This window comes from Branchiostoma belcheri, unplaced genomic scaffold, assembly GCF_001625305.1.
Source record: "Branchiostoma belcheri isolate BF01 breed outbred unplaced genomic scaffold, Haploidv18h27 scaffold19, whole genome shotgun sequence".
In the NCBI taxonomy this organism is placed as follows: Eukaryota; Metazoa; Chordata; class Leptocardii; order Amphioxiformes; family Branchiostomatidae; genus Branchiostoma; species Branchiostoma belcheri.
In genome coordinates this window covers 1,056,460-1,076,619 of record NW_017803379.1, presented here as the reverse complement: position 1 = coordinate 1,076,619, position 20,160 = coordinate 1,056,460, and the positions used below count along the sequence as shown (strand labels likewise).

At 42.5% G+C, this 20,160-nt stretch overlaps 1 protein-coding gene across 1 annotated transcript; it reads right to left on the bottom strand.

Moving 5' to 3' along the window:
• Positions 1-1,701: 1,701 nt before the first annotated feature.
• Positions 1,702-14,886, bottom strand: LOC109467747 (relaxin receptor 1-like). The gene is made up of 19 exons (XM_019765798.1): positions 14,829-14,886; positions 13,396-13,524; positions 11,827-11,892; positions 11,364-11,435; positions 11,018-11,129; positions 8,982-9,042; positions 8,601-8,725; positions 8,233-8,304; positions 7,819-7,890; positions 7,569-7,640; positions 7,211-7,282; positions 6,469-6,540; positions 6,117-6,188; positions 5,935-6,006; positions 5,222-5,299; positions 4,693-4,922; positions 3,589-4,218; positions 3,091-3,267; positions 1,702-2,641 (listed from the first exon to the last, which is right to left on the bottom strand). The coding sequence occupies exons 1-19, from the start codon at positions 14,884-14,886 to the stop codon at positions 2,415-2,417; spliced, it is 2,469 nt and encodes an 822-aa protein (XP_019621357.1). The 3' UTR covers positions 1,702-2,414.
• Positions 14,887-20,160: the final 5,274 nt, after the last annotated feature.

Genomic DNA, 20,160 nt, shown 5'->3' with positions numbered 1-20,160 from the left:
AGAAAACTTCCCATTTTGTGCGTTTTACAATAAAACATTCCCTGGATACTTCATTCTCCATAAATTTACACCATGAAAAGCATCCTAGTGCGTGTTTTAGTGCAAAATGTTAGGCCTTTCCCGGACACATCAAATCATAATTGCGCATTGGATATCGATCATCGCCTTTTATTTGCATCTTTCACGTAGAAAGTGATCTGACAAAGTAACTTCCTCTCATGACTAACGTCCAATTGCTGAGTAAGAGGTGACATTATGGAGTTACAATGATAATGGCTTTGTTGGATATATGGTCATTGTCTGCAATACTGCAAGCTTGAACATAAACCCGGAGGAAATGTATTCTAGTCACCTTCTTCTATAATATCTTGTAGGATGTATGACTACACCGATCAATATCTCACCACCTCTTAAAGGTCTGCTGGCCACTTTAAGGAATGAGTGGTTATAAATAAAATAGGAAAAGATAAGACCAAACTTGGGGAAGGCTTAACGGAGCTCTTTGAGTGGGTAATTTGGATGCCTGAAGTACCTAAATGAGTGATTAACTATTGCACACGATATAAACCTTTCATTGTCAGATTTGAAAGGGTGCCAATCCCTCTTTTATTGCCTTACGTTTCCTGCACAAGAGGGGTTATGTTCCTAGCTACTTAACTTACTCTCATACAATGTCGGGGTAGAATATGGGGGGCCGACCTGTGAATTTTGCATGTGGCTGCAAAATTAAGATGTCTCTATTCATATTGTCATACGTTTCTTACTTATGGAAAAGAAAATGGTCAAGAACTATGACCTCTATATACTCCACAATTAAAGCCCATGTTCTTTTTCCCTCAGGCCAGCCCAAAACACTATATTAAGTCTTACTGCGGTCTTATGTACACAGGCATTGTCCCGAAATTCTCTGTGGAAAAATAATGTACCCATCTCCTTGGGGAAATTAAAGAATCTTCCCAGCAATTCAAGCTATTAATCCAAGTAGGTAGGCAATCAGCTGAGTTGATTAATCTCATGATCTGCTGCGTCCATATGTCAGGGTGATACGTGAGCTTCATGTGCGCGTTCTCATCTTCAGGCATGAAAGATGGGAAACAAAATCTTTGTTTTCCTATCTGCTCTTTTCAATGTTGGGAGGATGGCATGTCACAGCAGAGGTTACACCCGGTAATACACCGTGAATAGGATGTTGTATTATGAACGAGAGACGAAAGGATGCCAACAACAACAACAACAATTATGAACGATATCCGCGCGCGCATTTATTTTCACCAATTTTCATCAAGAATTAAAAAAAAAACATTGTCTTATAATGCCATTTTTGCAACAAGGCTGAAAATTTATTTCGATCCTTGATTTGATCACTTCGACAAGAAACTTTGCATCCTACACACGGTCCAAAATGGCGCCACCAAACGGCCAAAATTAGCATTGCAGGAAAAACCGTATCGCGATCAGGGGCAAAATAATTTGGATCGCTAGGGGTCCCCATTGATACGTGCAGGTAATTCTGATTACTTAAAGACCCAGTGAGTCAAGAGATAATCAAGATGATGCTGAACAAATGTCTGTTTGTCTATCATTTTCCTTCCAAACGCTGTTAGTCAGAACCGCTAGTTGTCGGTCTAAGTGTGTGTTGTAAAAGCAATGAAAATAATTGGTATCTCATATCAAGATACGTCGCAGATATAGTATACATGTACAAGTTTAATGATACTGATGCAGTGTATATGATTTCTGATGTAGAAATAATAAAACAAAGTAAAAAGGTATGCTCATTTACATGACCACGAAAACGCCTGAACCATTCATTTTCAACTACACATCCAAGTTGTAGAGGTAGATTCTATGTACATTTGATATGTTGGTATGTACATTTGGTCCACGCTTGACTCACCAGATAATATACTAGATACATTTGTATAAAACATGGCAAAGTCGGCTTTACTATAATAATTGCAGTTTTGCCGGCCTGATGTCCCTATACTATACTAATGGCATTGGTCAAACTGAAAATAAACATGACTGCACGCATGGCTGGCATTAAGTCATATATAGCGTATCCACATGCCACAATGAGACATAACAATATAAGGTTTACATGTGTTACTTATGGCAGTTAAATACCGTATATTGGATTGAGGTTACAAATTGCACTACGTACGGCTCACATAGACAAAACGCTTTAAATTACTGACAACTGCATTGACGAAATATGCGGGGCGTTGTCCTATCAGAGCCAGGGCTTGTTCCTTCCTTGATTTCGTCGGTAACTTACCAGCCTCGGGATTAACAACGAACGGTGAACTCTGTGGGGTAAAGTTTCTGCACCGACTTCCGGGTACCTCGCCCTCTGTTTGTATTCAGTAGTTCCTTCTGGGAACCCTTTACACATAACGCGAGTTCCATCAATGTCACGGTTCGAACACATCGTCGCCGTTTGTTTTAATAGACTCCCATCCGCCATCCTCGCTGGAATTCCGCTCCGGGACGCTGTCCAGGGTGCAGTTCCTCCCCAAGCTACCTGAGGGCGCACCATTGACTGTACCGTTTGAGGACGCCCTGTTGGATGTGCTCGTCAACGGTGACGCAGTCGTGCAGGTGGTGCCAGCCGACGTGTCGGAATCCGACGAACGCTTCACTAATACGATATATAGAGAGAAAGAACAATCATCGTTATCCTGTGTCGAAATGCGCTGCCATTTAGTCGTACGTCATATATTAATCATTAAGACTTGTAGAGAGGCAATGACGAACAAGATTCTATGACCTTTCCATTGAATAATAGTGAGACTCGCATGAAACTATAGATCATTAAGTTACATGTTGAAAGGTAAAACTTTTGTTCCAACACAAAGGGGAAATGTCCTCACCTAGAGCTTTCGACCAGCTGAAGGAAGACCAAAGTGACTGGTCGAAAGCTCGAGGTGAAAACATTTCTCTAAAACTGTTGGAACAAAAGTTTTACCTTTTAAACATGGTGGGCCATTGCTAGCTCAATCTGCTGCAGTCATTACGACTTATGTGGCAGAGGTTAAGGCTTTAAGTGTACTAATGTTCTGAGAGCTGTTTTGTGTATCATTGCCTCACCTTGTTCCCTGAGGACCAGCGGTCTGCTGGTGGACGCGCGGATATGTTTGAGGTGGAACTTCCTGACGAAGCTGCAGAGCGCGCCGGTGAAGGTCCGTGTGGTGAGGGAGTACAGGATGGGGTTGATGGCGCTGTTAATCGGCAGGATGAAGATCACGATCCAGGCGTACATGGAACCTGAAACAAAAACGATCAGTTTTAGAGCATCGGTGCTGTTTATAGAAGAGAGTTATTCTACGACAATTGTACCAAGGAACAAATCATGGCAACAACTATTGAGCATAGTAGAAAAAAGGTATATAACATCCTAAAATCCATTAAAATTACTTAGACAACAAGGGCTATTATATCTAACAAAAAGCCACAAAACGGCCAAATGTCCGTCATTTTTCTCTGAGATACATGACGTTTACAGAACACCGCCGTCAGAACGTGTGTTGTCTATGATTTTCATGGGCATTTATCTGGAGAAGAAAAGTACCCCCAACCAAAATGTACCTGGTATTTTCAGAGACGTGAAGGCCAGGAACTTGAGCACAGTGATGGGAATCCAGACCAGGGAGTCCGTCAGCACGATGAAGAAGAACCTGGTAGCGAAGGACATGTCTCCGAAGGTGGTGAAGGAAGACGCTATGGACCGCCGTGTCCTCTGTATGGAGACGAACATGCCCGTGTAAGCTGCCAGGATGATCACCAAGGAGGTGAAGTTGACGCCGAGAAAGATGAAGGCGCTGTACTCCCAGCCCTCCAGGTACGGCTGGTGCAGGTGGAGGGGGAAACAGACGCCGTTGCTGCCGTAGAAGTTGTCGAAGTAACCCAACCCGTGGCCGATCAGCGGCGAGAAGGCGAGGAAGAATCCGCTCAGCCAGATCGCCATGAGCACGGCGGCTGCCTGCCGCACGTTCGGTCTCCTGTCCCGGTACGGGAACACCACGCACAGGAACCTCTCCACGGACATGTAGGTCAGGAGGAGGACCGACACCTCCGAGGAAAGCATGGCGAGGAACCCTGTGAACTGGCAGCCGAAGCTCTCTCTCCAGTCTAAGGCATGCCGGTTGTAAGTACCGCGGAAGATGACGTCTTTCGCGCCGATGATCAACAAGTAGATGCCCATCACTAGATCTGAAGCTGAAAGAACAACAATACAGTGAGACATTTTATAACAACGATGTTGTCTTTTGACAGTAAAAAAAGTAAAACAAGAGCCAAGACTTAACAATGTTCAACTCTGATTTTGCAGCTTGCAGATCTAGGATGGTGGATAGTACCTACGTCACAACTCACAAGAAATATAATCCTTCCGAAAATAATTTTATCAGGCCGTAGAAAGTCAACCCCACTGATGAACCGGGACGAGGGGGGATACAAACTTAGCCACGTTTGGGATTGTGTTCTCGCCGGCTACATATAGCGGCGAGAGGCAGTACTCCAGTCAGAAGCTCAGGAGAAGGTGTCTGATAGACATCGAAACGTAAGCAGGTGAGAAGCTTTACCGGTTGTGTAAGAAGAAGAAAAATCTATTAACAAATAGCTATATCTGTATCTGTACATCCGGTATAGTCGCCCTTCGGCGTAACACACCAGCTTTAAATATGACCGTACCACAAAGATTCTTGATGAAGAGCGAGTGGACCTTGTTCTCGTGTTTGATGAGTGACCTGCCGATCATGACGCACGTGTTTCCCGTGCAGGTCAGCGCGGCGATGATCCACACACACCGCCGCAACACCGGCCGCGCCAGCAGGTGTTCAAAGGACGAGATCCCGTCAGAGTTCGGCTCGCAGTCCCGCACGTGCAGGGCGAAGTTACAGGACTGGAACTTACTGAAGTATCTGGAATGGTTGCATAGTAGACAAGAGTTCATTTTCATGACTTTATGATTGAAGAGAAAATTTAAAATCAAGTGAATACAAAAGCTGCCAGCTTACCCCCTTGTATTCAGAATAAACATGGAGCCAAGGTTTTCAACACCAGGATGTATTCAACATTTCTACATGAATTTACTACTCATCACGTACGACATTAGTTACGCTGTCCCGTTGATACCTAAGTCGTAACAGTCTAAGAAAACTGTCCAACAAACTCCAATTTCTAAGACGGATGTGAAGATTCCAAACTAGACCTGACTCACATGTGGTCCAGACTGCCGGCTTTACTAAACATGGCTGTGGAGAGGCTGGAACTGGCCACGCCCACATCTGTAATTGATCTGTAATCCACATTTTGAAAACCCGTAAGTAGGTGAATATTCAATAACTATTGTATAACTTTATTTTTGCTAATGTTTACTTCCTGCTTTATAGCAGTGGACATAATAAACAAATCACAGTCAATGGATATTTAGCCAATGCGTTAGTATCGCATCATTATTATCGGTGTATCAAGCACATCTCTATGCAGTGAATACAGTGAATGACGACTTGAAACCGTGAAAGATAAAAGTTACGTACAGTGACTTCATGCTGACGAGTCCTTCAAAGGCGTCTACGTCCAATGACTGGAGAGGATTGATCGAGATATTCCTGTAAGGAATGTGAAAGATGGGCTTTATAAGATGGTGTGTTTCCACCAAATATATGTGAAGATTGCGAATTTCCCCAGTGAACAAGGGGCCAATAGTTGATCAACACATTCTTATTCGAGAGACAATACAAAAGGATATGTACAGCTGAGGCAAAGTAATGTCGTAGATAGCGATCTACAGAATGTAGCACATAGGAAATATGTTGGGGCGTAGTGAGAACAACATAAGTCATAAACTGATATCTCTTGTCGGTATCATTGTAACCTCGAGATCCATATTGTGTTACAAGCTAAGGCAAAGTAAAGAAAAGGCATGCTTACAATCTGTCCAGCATCTTCAGCCTGGCGAACGGTTTGGAGGGGAATGTCGAGATGTTGTTCACTGAAAGATCCCTGAGGGGCGAGAGGAAAGAATTGTTTGAAGGCCATTGCTTGTCATACGCTTTGTTTCATGATTTGTTAAGTCCGAAGTGGGTCAGCTACACTTTGACATTGCAACTTACAGTTCCATGAGCTGAGACAGGCTGTCGAACGCATGGGGTTCAATCGTCGATATCCTATTGTTCCGAAGAGACCTACAAGGCAAAGAACGAGAAATATCATTAGAAACAAATATTCTATTCTAACATACTATAGTTATACTATATCTCGTCCAAATAGTGTATCCATAACTCGCCAATCACTAAGCAGCTTACAAAAGGTACATTACAAGCTTTAACGATGAATTAGTTAGTGATACTGACAACGGCGCAACGATCGTTAGGTAATATACCCAAATACTAAACTCAGGCTACAGATATATAAGATGACACGTGCACGTGACAAGAAAGCGATTTCAAAATGGCCGACACTTACAAGACGGTGATGCTACCACACCCTTCAAATGTCCCGGATGTCAAATTGTTGAGAGAGTTCCCCTCAAGTTCTCTGAAACAAATATGGAAAAGAACACGGTTTCCTTAACATTGACATTGATAATACCTACTTATTTTCGCGTCTAATGTATAAGCATCGATGATTACAACTTTATCCATTTATACACATAGTATTGAATGCCACCGTGGTGGATTGTTGAACGTGGTTTAGAGTCAGCCCCGCATATTCCTATGGCGGCATGCGTATATGCCACAACCACTGCAAGCCTGCAATTACTAATATACAGGTTCAAATTTACCTGGCAACGTCCAGGTTTAACCAACCCATAGGATAAGATATTACAGCGTTTATAAACGATGGACTATCCCTTACAGCCATCTGATAGAAGGTGCGTCCTGGCAGATTGCCCCACCATCTAATCTCTGCAACTGGTTTCCCATAAGGCCTCTGAAAAGGTATAATATAAGAGCATAGAGTCCTTGATAAGAGGGAAGAATGTACTTGTCAGTTGCATCGGCGTTTTTGTTTGAATCTACTTCGTCGATAGTCTGGTAATTATACCAGTCCTTATAATGAGGACATCACAGAATTAAGTATCGTACCCCTGCCCTTGCAAAGAATCCAATTTACATGTAAATATCTTAGATAGCTATTGGCTTATAAAATATGATTCAAGTATACAACGTTTCTGAATTTAAGATTTTTTTTCCTGATAACTTACAACCAGTGAACGTTTCCCAGCCCACTCAAGGTGCCATGTTGGATTGTCGTCAACCTGTTATCTTCAAGATACCTGCAACGTATCAAGAAAAAATTTCTTACAACATACATCTTGTTATGCACGAATATAGCCAGGGCTTTATCATAAAAACTAAGCATGAATGTTTGTGCGTAACTCACAGACATCATGCATGCTGAAAGAATAATTTTCATGTGCATAATGGCATACGTGATTGAAATTACATATACAAAATTAAATATACCGAGCAACTTCAAGTTTCAATCACCCAAGATGGCCGGCAATACTTAGTCATTGTCACGTGAAAGCAAATGCCCATATAAGGGAGGGTCTGACTTACAGCCATTCAAGTTGGTGTAGATTCCTGAAGGTTCCCGGTACCAGCGTCTCTAGTTCGTTGTGTGATAGGAATCTGCAAGGAAGGAAAATATCAGACTCCACATTCCTTAAGATACGATCTGTGTCGATGCAGAATGAAGATTATATTACTTGCATCCGTGAATAGGTTCATCAGGTTGGCACATATAAGTCAAAACACTTAAACACTTGGTTGCGTAAAAAGAGTCTCTTTATGCACTATTATTACTTACAGCCGAAAAAGTTTGTGCAGCTCCGCAAAGGTGTCCACGTGGAAGGAACTGATTCGATTTCCCTGGAGATTTCTTGTGTAAAAAGAAAAACACAGTTCAATGACAAAACACGGTGTGGAACAAAGGGAACTTAAGTTTGATCTTATGTCCATCATGTTGATTGGTTGAACCTGAAAGTTGTCAGGCAAATTTTGAAGCTGTCTATCATGTAAACACTAAAGGCGCCCAGTTAAAAACTTTTAGAAACATGCATTTTGTTTCGTAGGTGCATCTCTATCAACTCTATGTCAGCAACAATAGTTCCTATATAACCAAATCCTCTAAGAAACATAAAGGAGCTTGCTCCAATGAGAAATCGCGCCATTTGGACAACAGCCAATCTATGTTTAGAGAGAAAACACAGTGTGGACGTACAGTTTTTTAAGATTGCGTAACCCCCTGAAGGCGGCTGGCTCGATGAAGTGGATCTTGTTTCTGGGCAAATTCCTGAAATGTTGAGAGGAAGGTTAACCGGGGGACACTGTACTTCTATAGTCATTCACGTTTGGCCCAGTCCCATTAAAGAGGCGGAGGTGTAATATCGCAGCAGGACACAAAAAACTCGAAGATTCAGTTTCAACGTAAGAAGCTGGTCAAGGAAATGTTTTATCTTCGTCATGATAAATTGCGATATTGTTTTACGTATATTTGAGTCAAAGCTTTGGGCAAAACCTCAACGATATGCCCTTTTCCCCATAAAATTGTAAGTAGCATTGGGAAGCTGTCACATAAACTGTACTTACAGAGATTCTAAATCGACGTAGCTCAGAAAGGAGTCGTTCTGCAACGTTTCAATCGTCTCGTTGTAAATTTTCCTAGAATTGAGTAATATGGAAAACATGTAAAATAAGTAAGTTGAATATAAAATCTAAAAAAGGCGATATCTTGTTCTAACTATTTATTGTTTTTTTTTACCTCATATGTCCAGGTATGTGTTAGGTGTGCACTGCCTAGTGCACACTTTGTATTGTCTTTTTACAATTCTGAATAAATAGATAAATATAAAAATCTTGGTGACGTTTCTCTGATCATTGTTTTGTCTTAGTGGAGATCGATCTTTAAACTAAAGGCGTTCCAGCTGTCTAGTAATTGTGATCATAGTTGATCACATAAGCTTGGCACACCAGTTTCTCCTCGAAAAACACTTGGTACGTATCACTCACGACTAGTTGAACGACAGGAGATCTGATGGTTTTTAAAGTCTTACTATCTGGAACGTCAGGATTCCTGTGATGAAAATCTGTTAGTACGTGACGTTTCTTCATGATTGTTCAGGTTTAACAACTAACTAGATCCAGATGGGATCTAATTAGCTGATGATACACACCCACACTTGTCACGCGCGATGTTGGCGTCACTCCAAAGCACGTTATACTGCAGGTTGACAAACTACTCAGAAAACAATCAGTATCTCCATCAACTATTCGCTGATTCCATGGAATTTGGTTTCTCATTGGTCAGTTAAACGCTCATTTGTAAAAGGTTTTTGATATCTTTCTGGATATCCAGTTCACTAACAGGTGAAAAGTTTCCTGCATGTAGGAGTCTTTTTGGTGAGGCTAGCGGCATGCTGGCGCACCAAGGCATTCCTTACCCCTCTCAACCCTATAAGAACTCCAGATGTAGAACAACATCCCGTTTTTTTTTTACTCCAGGGCCAAACATTCAAACAAACACCAAGAAATTTCACGTTGTCTCGTTTGATTCCATTCAAATTGTAACGACAACGTCATGTTGTGTTTGACAGGTTTAGTGACGCTAGAAAACTACGTCATAGATCTGGTTAAGTCATCAAGCGTGTCCTTGAAAATCTCAAGAGCAGCATCTTTGAGGAGTATTGAGAGAGGTCTTGCCATTAGACAATTCACCTCTGCATCGTTTCTCGCTGCCACTGGGCTTTCTTGTGATAACAAGGTATTGTTTGTGTATGTCCTACCGGTGTTCAAAGACGGTTGGCGTTTTGTAAGTACGCTCTAAAAACTTACAAACCTTGAATTGAAAACAGTGGTTTTGACGCTATTATCAAAATATTTGATCAAAACTGGGTCAAAGTTGCCCGACGGGTAGACTTCATAACTTGATATAGTTGTGGTTGTTAGGCAATTTTTAAATGTCGAGTTTTCGAAGGGGCCAAGGCTAACGGCACAATCATGATGCTATCGTAGATGTGAGGGAGGGGGTCCTTTTACAGAATACAATGTACTGTTGTTCAAGCTTACATACAACTAAAAATATAAGTCGCCACGGGAGTGCACTTATGATGTGATGTATGGTGTTGTTTGTGTCCACAAGACGGGTTTTCTACACAACATCCACTCCATGTCACTGCCTTATCAAATCCCACAGGCAATCCTGGACATGCCACACCAAACGCCGCCCTAACCTATTGCCATTAGAACTCCATGCGATGAAAGACAACAGGAGGCATGCACAGCGTCAAGCTGACACTTGAAGGTCCTTTGTTCCACTGGGTATCAGCTCGAGGAGGTGATTTGTACTGGGTGTGTTGAACGCTTGTCTTTCATCGTGTGTTAGTGGCTGTGGGAAAGCAGCCAGTGCGGGAAGCCCTGATGGCTTGTTTTTTAGAGGCAACGTTTTCACACGAGGGGCTGCTTGTTCTCAAAATATCGGGTTATGTAATAGGATGGCGAAAACAGAACACAACAAATACAAAGCATTGAGTATTTGTCACTTGAAGGAAAAACCAAACACCACCTTGATATTTTTGGCATAAGACAGAAGTACGAAATAATTAGTGACGTACACTTGAAACTAAACAATATATGCAGCGCTGGAAAACAAAATAATGACGTCTGAAGGATTATATCTGTATATAGTAATTTGGACCATGTCAGGTACAAATGCAACTGAAGCCGCACTGAAATATTGCAAATTGCTCCAATTTCTTCTCATCAAGGTTAAAATGGAAAACAAAAACTTGAGTTTTGTCCTTGAATCAATCACAGAGCGTCGACCACCCACGATTTCATGTCATACGAAATTTCATTTTGGCGCCAAACAACGCAGTTGACAACGTTAACGGTACACAGTTCCAAAAATACGTGTCTGGAGACGTGAATGGTCAGGTACAGATTTTGGAAAAACAAACCAATGACATCGCCATTGTTGAGTACGCATGTCTTGGTGCCGTCATACTCACAATCTGGTGACGTTGGTGTCGATGTCCCCCGGTATGTTGTTGAGCCCTGTACTGTCACAGGTAACCCAGGTCTCCCTCTCACATGTACACAGAGCAGGCACCGACATCAGAGCTGGGGACATGGAATTGTAGCATACTCGTATATTTGGCCATTTACTAGTATTTATTATCTGATGATTAATGTACATTTGTGCATTGCTTGTTCTGTGTTTTATGTATTGTCTTTTGCGTTGGTGGAGGCATAAAAAGAAGTTCAAAACGTGAGTGTACCATTTGACACTATGTCTTGTCATTAAATGTTGCAATAAAAAAATGGTTAGACTGTTGTGAGCAGCGTCGAACTTACCACAGGATTCGTCTCCCCTTGAGTTCCCATCGCGTATTCCTGTAGCGGGAAGGACATCGACGTCACTGGCACCTGGAGAAAAGGATTCTCTAATGTCAATGACTATGCTTATGAAACTTGACCTGAAAACGACAAGATAAGATCCAGAAACATATTGGGAATTGGGGTAAACTACATATTGTTCTTTCGGTTTAAGTTCTCTTCGTTATTTTGTTAGGCTATTATATGTTGTCGACGTCTCCTGATTTTATGTTTCAGTTTGTGGTTACACATGTGTTACTTTTTGTATAAATTTTCTGAAAATGTCAATAAAAAGTTTTAAAATTCCCTGAAAGTTACCAGGGAAATTTGAATTAGTTTGACTGCTCCAGTTGCGACCAATCAGCAATAGTAAGTGTTACATCCAAGCATTTATGCAAATTGAACGGCTCCTCTTAGCACAATTGAGCAGCGCCCAACTTACTGCTTTCCTCGCGGGTTCCTGTGGCGCGAAAGGCGTCGAAGTCACTGGCCCAGCCATTATTGTCACCTGAAGAAAACACAAAACACACGCTGAAGTCTGTTCAAACTTGGACGCCTCCCATGTTGGCACAGACACGGATTCCCCAGTGGTCAATGACCATGTTTCCTGCCCCCAACGGAAGTTGCGTGCTGCGGACAGACAGATGATGTCCAACAGTTGTAAATCCACACTGCTGGTCTAACACCTGTCAAGATATGACTTCGCGTCGTGTTGCGGACCAAAATGTACTGGAAACAATGTGTTTTTCTTGGCATGGAATTGAAAGCAGCACTTAAAAGGACTTAAAGCTGAGAGTACAAATCTTATTCACCTCCAAAGTGCCCTTCGTTTCCCGTTAAGGTGAACACTTCACACTACCTCCAATTTTATCTTGAAAGTTCATCTGTGTTGGTAGAAGTCATTATGAAGTAAGTTTAAACTGTAATTTCCAACACAACAAAAATTGGACTCACCCAAATTTTCGACTGTACAACTCCAGTCTTTTTCAAGGAATGAGCAATCCACCGCTTCCGTGACGTCACGCAGATAACACACGTGACTCCGTGAGCAGTGGATCATAGGTTGCAGAAAGTCTGTGGCGCCCCCCGTCTCTGTTGAGGGATGGCTGTAAAGCCCTGATGTATATGGCCTCTTTAATCCCTCGTGCAAAAAAGTCCGGTTCTGTGTCCAAGATTTTTACTTTGTCCAGTGAGACTGAATGTCCAGGGGATTCTATATGTATATGTTGTGAAACCTCAGAGGTAGTTGAGCTAGGTCGTTTGTGTTCTAGGAACCTAGCCTTGAGCGATCTTTCAGTCTCTCCGATATAGGTTTCCTTACATGGGCCCTTGGAATTCTGTCCTTGACACTGTATGTGGTACACCACCCCACATTTGCTTTCTTTTGGTGTTTTGTCCTTTGGTGAAACCAGTATGTTCCGGAGGGTTCTGGTTGGTCGTCCCGGCCGTTACAGTGAAGTCTCTGCGGCAGACTTTTTTGCACGAGGGATTAAAGAGGCCATATACATCAGGGCTTTACAGCCATCCCTCAACAGAGACGGGGGGCGCCACAGACTTTCTGCAACCTATGATCCACTGCTCACGGAGTCACGTGTGTTATCTGCGTGACGTCACGGAAGCGGTGGATTGCTCATTCCTTGAAAAAGACTGGAGTTGTACAGTCGAAAATTTGGGTGAGTCCAATTTTTGTTGTGTTGGAAATTACAGTTTAAACTTACTTCATAACTACCTCCAATTTGTTTCTAATAGCGATGCGAGGACCGGACTGGATACCATGTTATGATACAGTGTAGCCATAATCCCCACATCATTCAGGACAGCGTTAAACACTTGCCATGTGATTATATGGCATCTTAGTAATTGTTTTAAGGATAATCAATACAGTGTGCAAATAAGGAAATACATCAAAGAATGTTAGAGACTGCATGTTAGAGAATAGTTTTAAAATCTCTAAAGCATACATGTAGTCCCTATGTAATAAAGAATCTACATCCATGACTTCTTCACTTACCACATCTCTCTTCGTCCGCGTTGTTGCCGCAGTCGTCCCGGCCGTTACAGTGAAGTCTCTGCGGCAGACAGAGGGTCAGGTTCCCGCACGGGAACTCACCCAGGGGGCAGGGGGAAGGGCTGGGGGCAGCTGGGACGGTTGGGATGGGACAGAAATTCAGTACAATACCGTACCTTAATACACAATTTAATAGAGTACAGAGCTTCATCATTACGTTTTGTGAGTACAAGAGGATAATTCTAGATGTAGATCGAGCAAGACTTCCCACAAAATCCTGGTCACGAGACTGCCCTCGTCAGCTGTAGCTGAACAACTGAGATGGTGGATACCGCCTTAAAGCTTGTACGCTTTTACCTTTGTAAGTCGTGTGTACCAGTTTAAATCCCTCCTGTTACTATAAAACAAATGTTATCTTCACATGTGAGTAAGACGTAATTAGCATTGCCCGTTATACAGGATATAGTTAAACATGGAAGTCTGGTAAAATTAGTCACTAAGTAATCATGTCATCATACACATAGAAATTTATAGGTTTGACTCTTCCAGGTTAAACTGGACGTAGTCAATTTATACTCATAACTCTTTCTCAGCCAGTCAAACCACCTGTTTAACAACACACTTCCAGAAACCGCACGGAGCCATGCAGCATGTTTTGGTTTGGCTGTGCGCCCGACCTGATGCGTGCCCGGGTGAACGTCCTAAAACAAGGCACATGTTGTACCCGGGAACACATGGTGTCTGACAAATCGCTGGCCACTTGTGGTTTGTTTGCCACTTGGTGAATCAATCTCATGCAAGCAACGTGTGTAGTCTAGTGGTTAATGACCCTCTGTTGGACCAAGAGGTCCTGAGTTTGAATCCTGGCTGTGTCGTACACCCGACTTGCACGCTACTGGGAGTCATTTGACTTACGCAGTCATTTGAACGGGGCGTTAAGCTGTAGTACTGACAGTAATCAAATATTCGTTGTACAAAAGAACTAGGGGAATTTCCTCGGTTCGATGACTCTGTATGTATATACTGTACATGGCACCTTCCTTTTCTGTCCTGAACTCAGCTGCACATTGAATTCATTGACCTTAAGTGGTTCAAGTTCGAATAACATGTGCGCGCGCCCATCCATACTGCACAACAGGAGGGTTAAACTGTGGTATCATGGTTGTGCGAGGAGAAGCTATTTTTGGATCTCCCTGACGTGAGGTTAGAGATAGTGTCACAAGATGAATGGGGGTTTTGTCAAGATGTGACGATTTGATGAAACAAACGATTCAGTTCTGGACCTGCGTTTCGGTCAGGGTTAATACGATAATCGGGCAAACAGATGTATTACCAAGAAAGTTGTGAACTTCGTTTGTTAATGGATGAATCGTACTATTTATTTTAAAATACTGACAATAATTATATTGCAGATGAGAGAACGGAACAGAACTCACCCGTGGTACCTGACGTCATCCAAGTTGCGAGGAGGATCATGGGTAAGCCCACCATCATGGTTGTCCGGTCACGTGACTCGTCGTTCAAAAACAGTCACTGGTCTTCATTCTCTAGTGCCAACTCGTCGTTAATTCTGTAAAATAAACAGGCCAAACAAAAACATTGTTCTTTATGTCCAAGTGTGAACCAACTAAGCCAGGCATCAACTTATCTTATCGTTCCTTTGACACAGCAGGACAGTTGAACTCACTTTCCTCAGTAGAATTACAACAATAGGAAATTTACAACAACCTGGAACACAAACACTGGTCTATAAAACAACCCACACGGCCGTAACCTTGAGAAATGTAGTACCAAAGTTGAACCGCCCACCACACGACCGTAGCAGGGTAAAATTGCAGTTTCTTTCCAAGGTCAGTTCAGATTAATTATGAAGTCAGGAAGCAAGACAAACGATGAACCCACGATAACCTTCCTCGGTACTTTTGTGCCTTAGAGCGGATACAGGCTGCTACAAGTTCTTTCATGTTTCAGACACTAGCTGTCCACGTAGAAACCCATGTAGGTGATCTGTCGGCTGTCTAGGATCTGAAGACATGGTCTTAGGTTTGTCTTCTTTTGGGAACAGTCTGAGCAAGGACCAAACTTTTACCACCATCACAAAGGTTGTCGAAATTTGAAGATTTATGCCTGTGAGTCGTTTACTATGGAAACAATGGTCGGCCTGTCTAGTCAAGATGAAAAGAAAAACGCACACAGATGTAGAACCTTCATAATAACACGAGAGATGAGCTGTCAGACCAACCTTGGCCTAGTGCTATTTAAAGGTTCTGGCGGTCAAGTCTGCGAGAAACAAGCCACAGGAACTGTACAGGAAATGTCGAACATATGCTCTCTGTTGTGAGTCTGGGATGGGCCATTAGAATCTTTACTTCTGGTTACAAACGTGGATATGAACAGTTTAAACAATGTTTATGGTTGGTTTGAGATATCCAGATAAACTAGATACTGTTTGGGGGACTTGAGGTCAAGGGAATTGAAGCATTACATTCCTAACATACAACTGCAAGTGCAAGCCTGACTGTTTACAGGTTCGGACTATACACATTCGAAAGCCTGCATGGGAGCCCTTTTAGTCGTGTTGTACCAACAGGTGTACGTTCAGGTTATCGTAGCTAGCGAGGTCACAATAACATAGTGGCTATAAGCTTTGTTGCTTCAGGCATCGCAGACCTACAAGGTTGGGAGCCAAGGTGCCTATAGCCTTGTGATAACATTCATTCGCTACTGTAACCACAGTCTACATTTTTAGGGAGCGAGCGAGTATGGGAGCCCCGGCAAACAAATAGGATAGCACTCAGGCTAACCACAATCTATAAACATCAATAACCTTTTGGGCTATAAGAGACGGATATACAACTGGTGTACGTTTGACAAGGTTCTCTCACATGTTAACATTGGTTAACGGCCATTATAGTGCTATGATCTGGGTACTAACGTTATGTTATTTTTGGAACTACACATTCATCGTATGTTTGAGAGAGTTGCAACATTTTCACCAATTCGTGTACAACAACGATGTCAACTTTCCCATTTGGAGAAATAGTAACACTGTACGCACAAGTCAACTTAAGCTTCACGGTGCCAAATATACTGACTCATTATAGACAAAGTATGCCTTATTGTATGACTGTCATAGAGCAGTCAATATCAAAACATGATCGTGACAGTCATAACATCACTGACCTTTCGCCACCCAAGCATTTATGACACGAAAGTGTGACTTCAATGACGCCAAGGACGGTCATGCAGATAAATCTTAACACTCTCTTAACACGGTCTTGGGAAGCCAGGAGGAAGGCGATTTCTAAGAAATATTCACGGTAATAAAATCACTCATCGTAGCCACACAGCATGTTGATGTTTATCCGTATGTTGCGCTATTTGAAGCGAAACAACTGCCGTTAAACGCCGTCCCAGACCTATCGGGGTCACCACGCTTCCCGTTTTAGGTTACCCCCATTCTGAGCTAAGGCTAAGTAAAGCACGGCAGGGCAACAATTGCCTTCACAAAAACAACCTTATCTTATGTAAAAGGGAAGGTCGAAGAGACTGTTTTGGGAGACGGAAAGTACAAATGTATTTTCGACAGGACTGCCTTAAAAATAATCGTTGAATGATGGGGAATACTCCTACCATAATAGACAAAACAGTAGAATGACAATTAAAGATCTTCCATGCAAAATGAACCTCATAGGTGTTGGAAGAAATGACAAAAAGTTGAAATTTAATTAAGTAGAATACATCCATAACCATTAACAATATCAATATAACTTCCTTATGAAAGGAATGAAAACAAAAGCAGAATTTATTTATCACATCTATATTTGATCATAACGCGCGTAGTACACTAGAATATAAGCTATGTCTCTTGCAGAGGCCGTATGGGAAAAATCAGCAATATCGTCAATATAGCGGAACAAGGCGTTAGGGTCTCTTCTATGTTGATAAAATACACCACAGTAACTAAAACACTCAACCACAAGCTTTAAAACCCGCACTTCGTAGCACACCCGAGCATTGTCATAAACTATACAAGCATTCGTTAATGAATCGTACCTGAAAGGGAACGATGCCAGAACAACACCAGACCCAGCGGACCCACTGGAGACGAAAGAAAACATGTACAACCCTCGTGTACGGCTTCGCGCGCAGACGCACTGGCCCGCGTGCTTACGCGGTGTCAACTCCCCTGGATTCGGGCCAAGTTCACGGCTGAACACCAGCGCAAATCGGGACTGTTTTATTTGTGGACACAACGACTCAGTTCCGTGTGTGACGATGATCCGTGTTAAGTGACCACAGAGGGTTCACCCAAAGGGCACGCGATAGGAGGGGGGGGTACTCTGTCCTAGGGCTTGGATTTAGCGCACTGTTACAAACAAATAGTAATTTCATACCTTCGCATTTAAAAGAAAGTTGTGTTCTCCGACCAATAATACAGTCGACCAATGCGACCGTCAATGTCGATAATGACCAACTAGAGAGCGAAGTGGAACTTCCGCGATTCCCAGAAAAGGAATCCTTTAGTTGAGACATGCGGGATGGATTCGAAGAAGAGCACAGGAACTATTTTCTTAGTAAAAGCCTGACATATTCATATCCTACTCTGTGAGATCAGCATTTCCTGATTTGGACATGGGTTTCATTTCATGTGAACTGTATTCCCAGTGTACACGTTACAGTGTGCTGTGAACTTAAACCTGTCTGCTTTATTTGGCTTCGAGACGATCCTCAGTCCAGGTCTGTGTCAGATCTATATTAAGAAAACAAAAACAAAAGTATTGCTGACACTACTTACCCACACTTTAACTGGTGTGTCACGCCGAAGGGCGGTCATACCGGCCATACAGATACAGATACTTTACTTTGGCATCAACGTCCTGCCACCATGACCAAACGAGGATTGGAAAAGACTCCATAGGTGAATCTTAGCCCATCTCCTGTGCGTTATCAAGTTTTTCTCTGTTTGTATGTTTCAGGTCCGAAGCCAAGAATATCAGTTCAAACTAGAGCCTATGCATATGACATATTCCGTCCAATCAGACGATCTTTTTTTTTCTAATATTTACCACCACAGTGAACTCCCCACGACTCTGTCTGGAATGTCTTAGCGATACTCTGACAAATCGAGTCGGTCTGACGAACTGTCAGTCCGGGGCAGTAATTGGTCCGAAGAGATTTGGACTTTTTGCAGACACGGGAAAAGTTGCCGAATATCGCTGTCACAGACAAAATAGTGATTGTTCTGAAGAGTGCTGACAAAAGTGCATCGTTGGTGAAAAAATGTGGGCGTCTCAATTTTGGCATGTCATTTTGGCAATTAGGCTTTAAGATAAGAAAGAAACTCAAGAGTGAGTGAGTGAGTGAGCTGAGTGAGTGAGTGTGTGTGTGTGTGTGTGTGTGTGTGTGTGTGTGTGTGTGTGTGTGTGTGTGTGTGTGTGTGTGTGTGTGTGTGTGTGTGTGTGTGTGTGCGTGCGTGCGTGCGTACGTGCGTGTGCCACAATGCACTGATTGTCAACCGATACTTGTATCGACGGTCTCATCACCAGTCCCCAGGCTGAAACACAGGAGACCGATACATCTGTTCTCGTGCCCTTGTTTCTTTAGCAACTGTCTGGGGCACCCACCGACCGGTGCTGCAGTCCCATTCAGCGAACCTGACATAGCAGCTGCTCTTTCCAATTAGTAACGCCCGTTTGAAGCTTTTGGCCATTGACTTAAGCTGTAGTCTAGTGACTCTTAAGTGCACTTCATCTTTCAAACGCAATATTTGATGGGGTACAGAATATGCTTTTTTCACATGATGGTGTCTAAATATACTAAATAAAAATCAGAATACAAGAAGTCAGAAAAAAAAATTACGCTCAGTCAAGAAAACTGATAATCTATCTACTTTACGAGAAGGAATCGAAAACGCAAAGGTTTTTTTTCCTATTTTCTTTTCTTTTTCTACCATTGCTATAAATCACAATGTGACATTTTATCGGAGGGCCCTCTCAGCATAACGTACCAAACACCTTGCCTGGCAATCATATTTCTATATATATATTCAAACTCCTTGAAGATCGTGACTTGCTACCGGACAAATATGTATACACAAGATCGGTATCAAGTCGCCAGGAAGAGAGCCTCAGGCCACCGAGCTACTGAAGTAGTTTCAGGTTGGAGTCCGAACGTGCTGAGAGCTTCCTGCCCGTGTCAGACAGACTTCTCTCCGTGTGGTGTTGCCGCTTGATTTATGGTGGTGGTTCGTTCTGTCAGAGTCTGGCTCGTACACAGGAACAGGTATCGAGACAAACGCCGAGAACACTCCTAAAGGCATGTTTCTTCTCAAGTCATCGCTCAAGAACAATGTAGATTGTTCTGTATTTTAAAGCGATATTATGTAAGATGTTTGCGCCAAAACTGTAAAAGTAAATAATAAATAATTGAAATTTTCTCATCCAGACTGTCATTTTCAATAACTTTCAACATTCAACATATTAGCGTCGCTAGCTATTCCGCTTTTCCAGCGACTCAGCGCAGCGCGAGAATAAGTTGCGCCAGGCCCGCTGTATGTTTAGGAGGCTCCTAAGAAGAATGTAAACAGATGTCAACGTCAACCACCTAGTGCAAGTTTTACCACTAAGCTTTTTTTCTCTTAACCGCAAAATGACACCTCAATTTCAGGTTTAGTTATTCCTGTAACGTCTTCGTCTGTGTCATAAAAACATGTATGTGACAAATGTAAGCACATTGGTATCAAAGAATGTTGCAAAGTACACGACC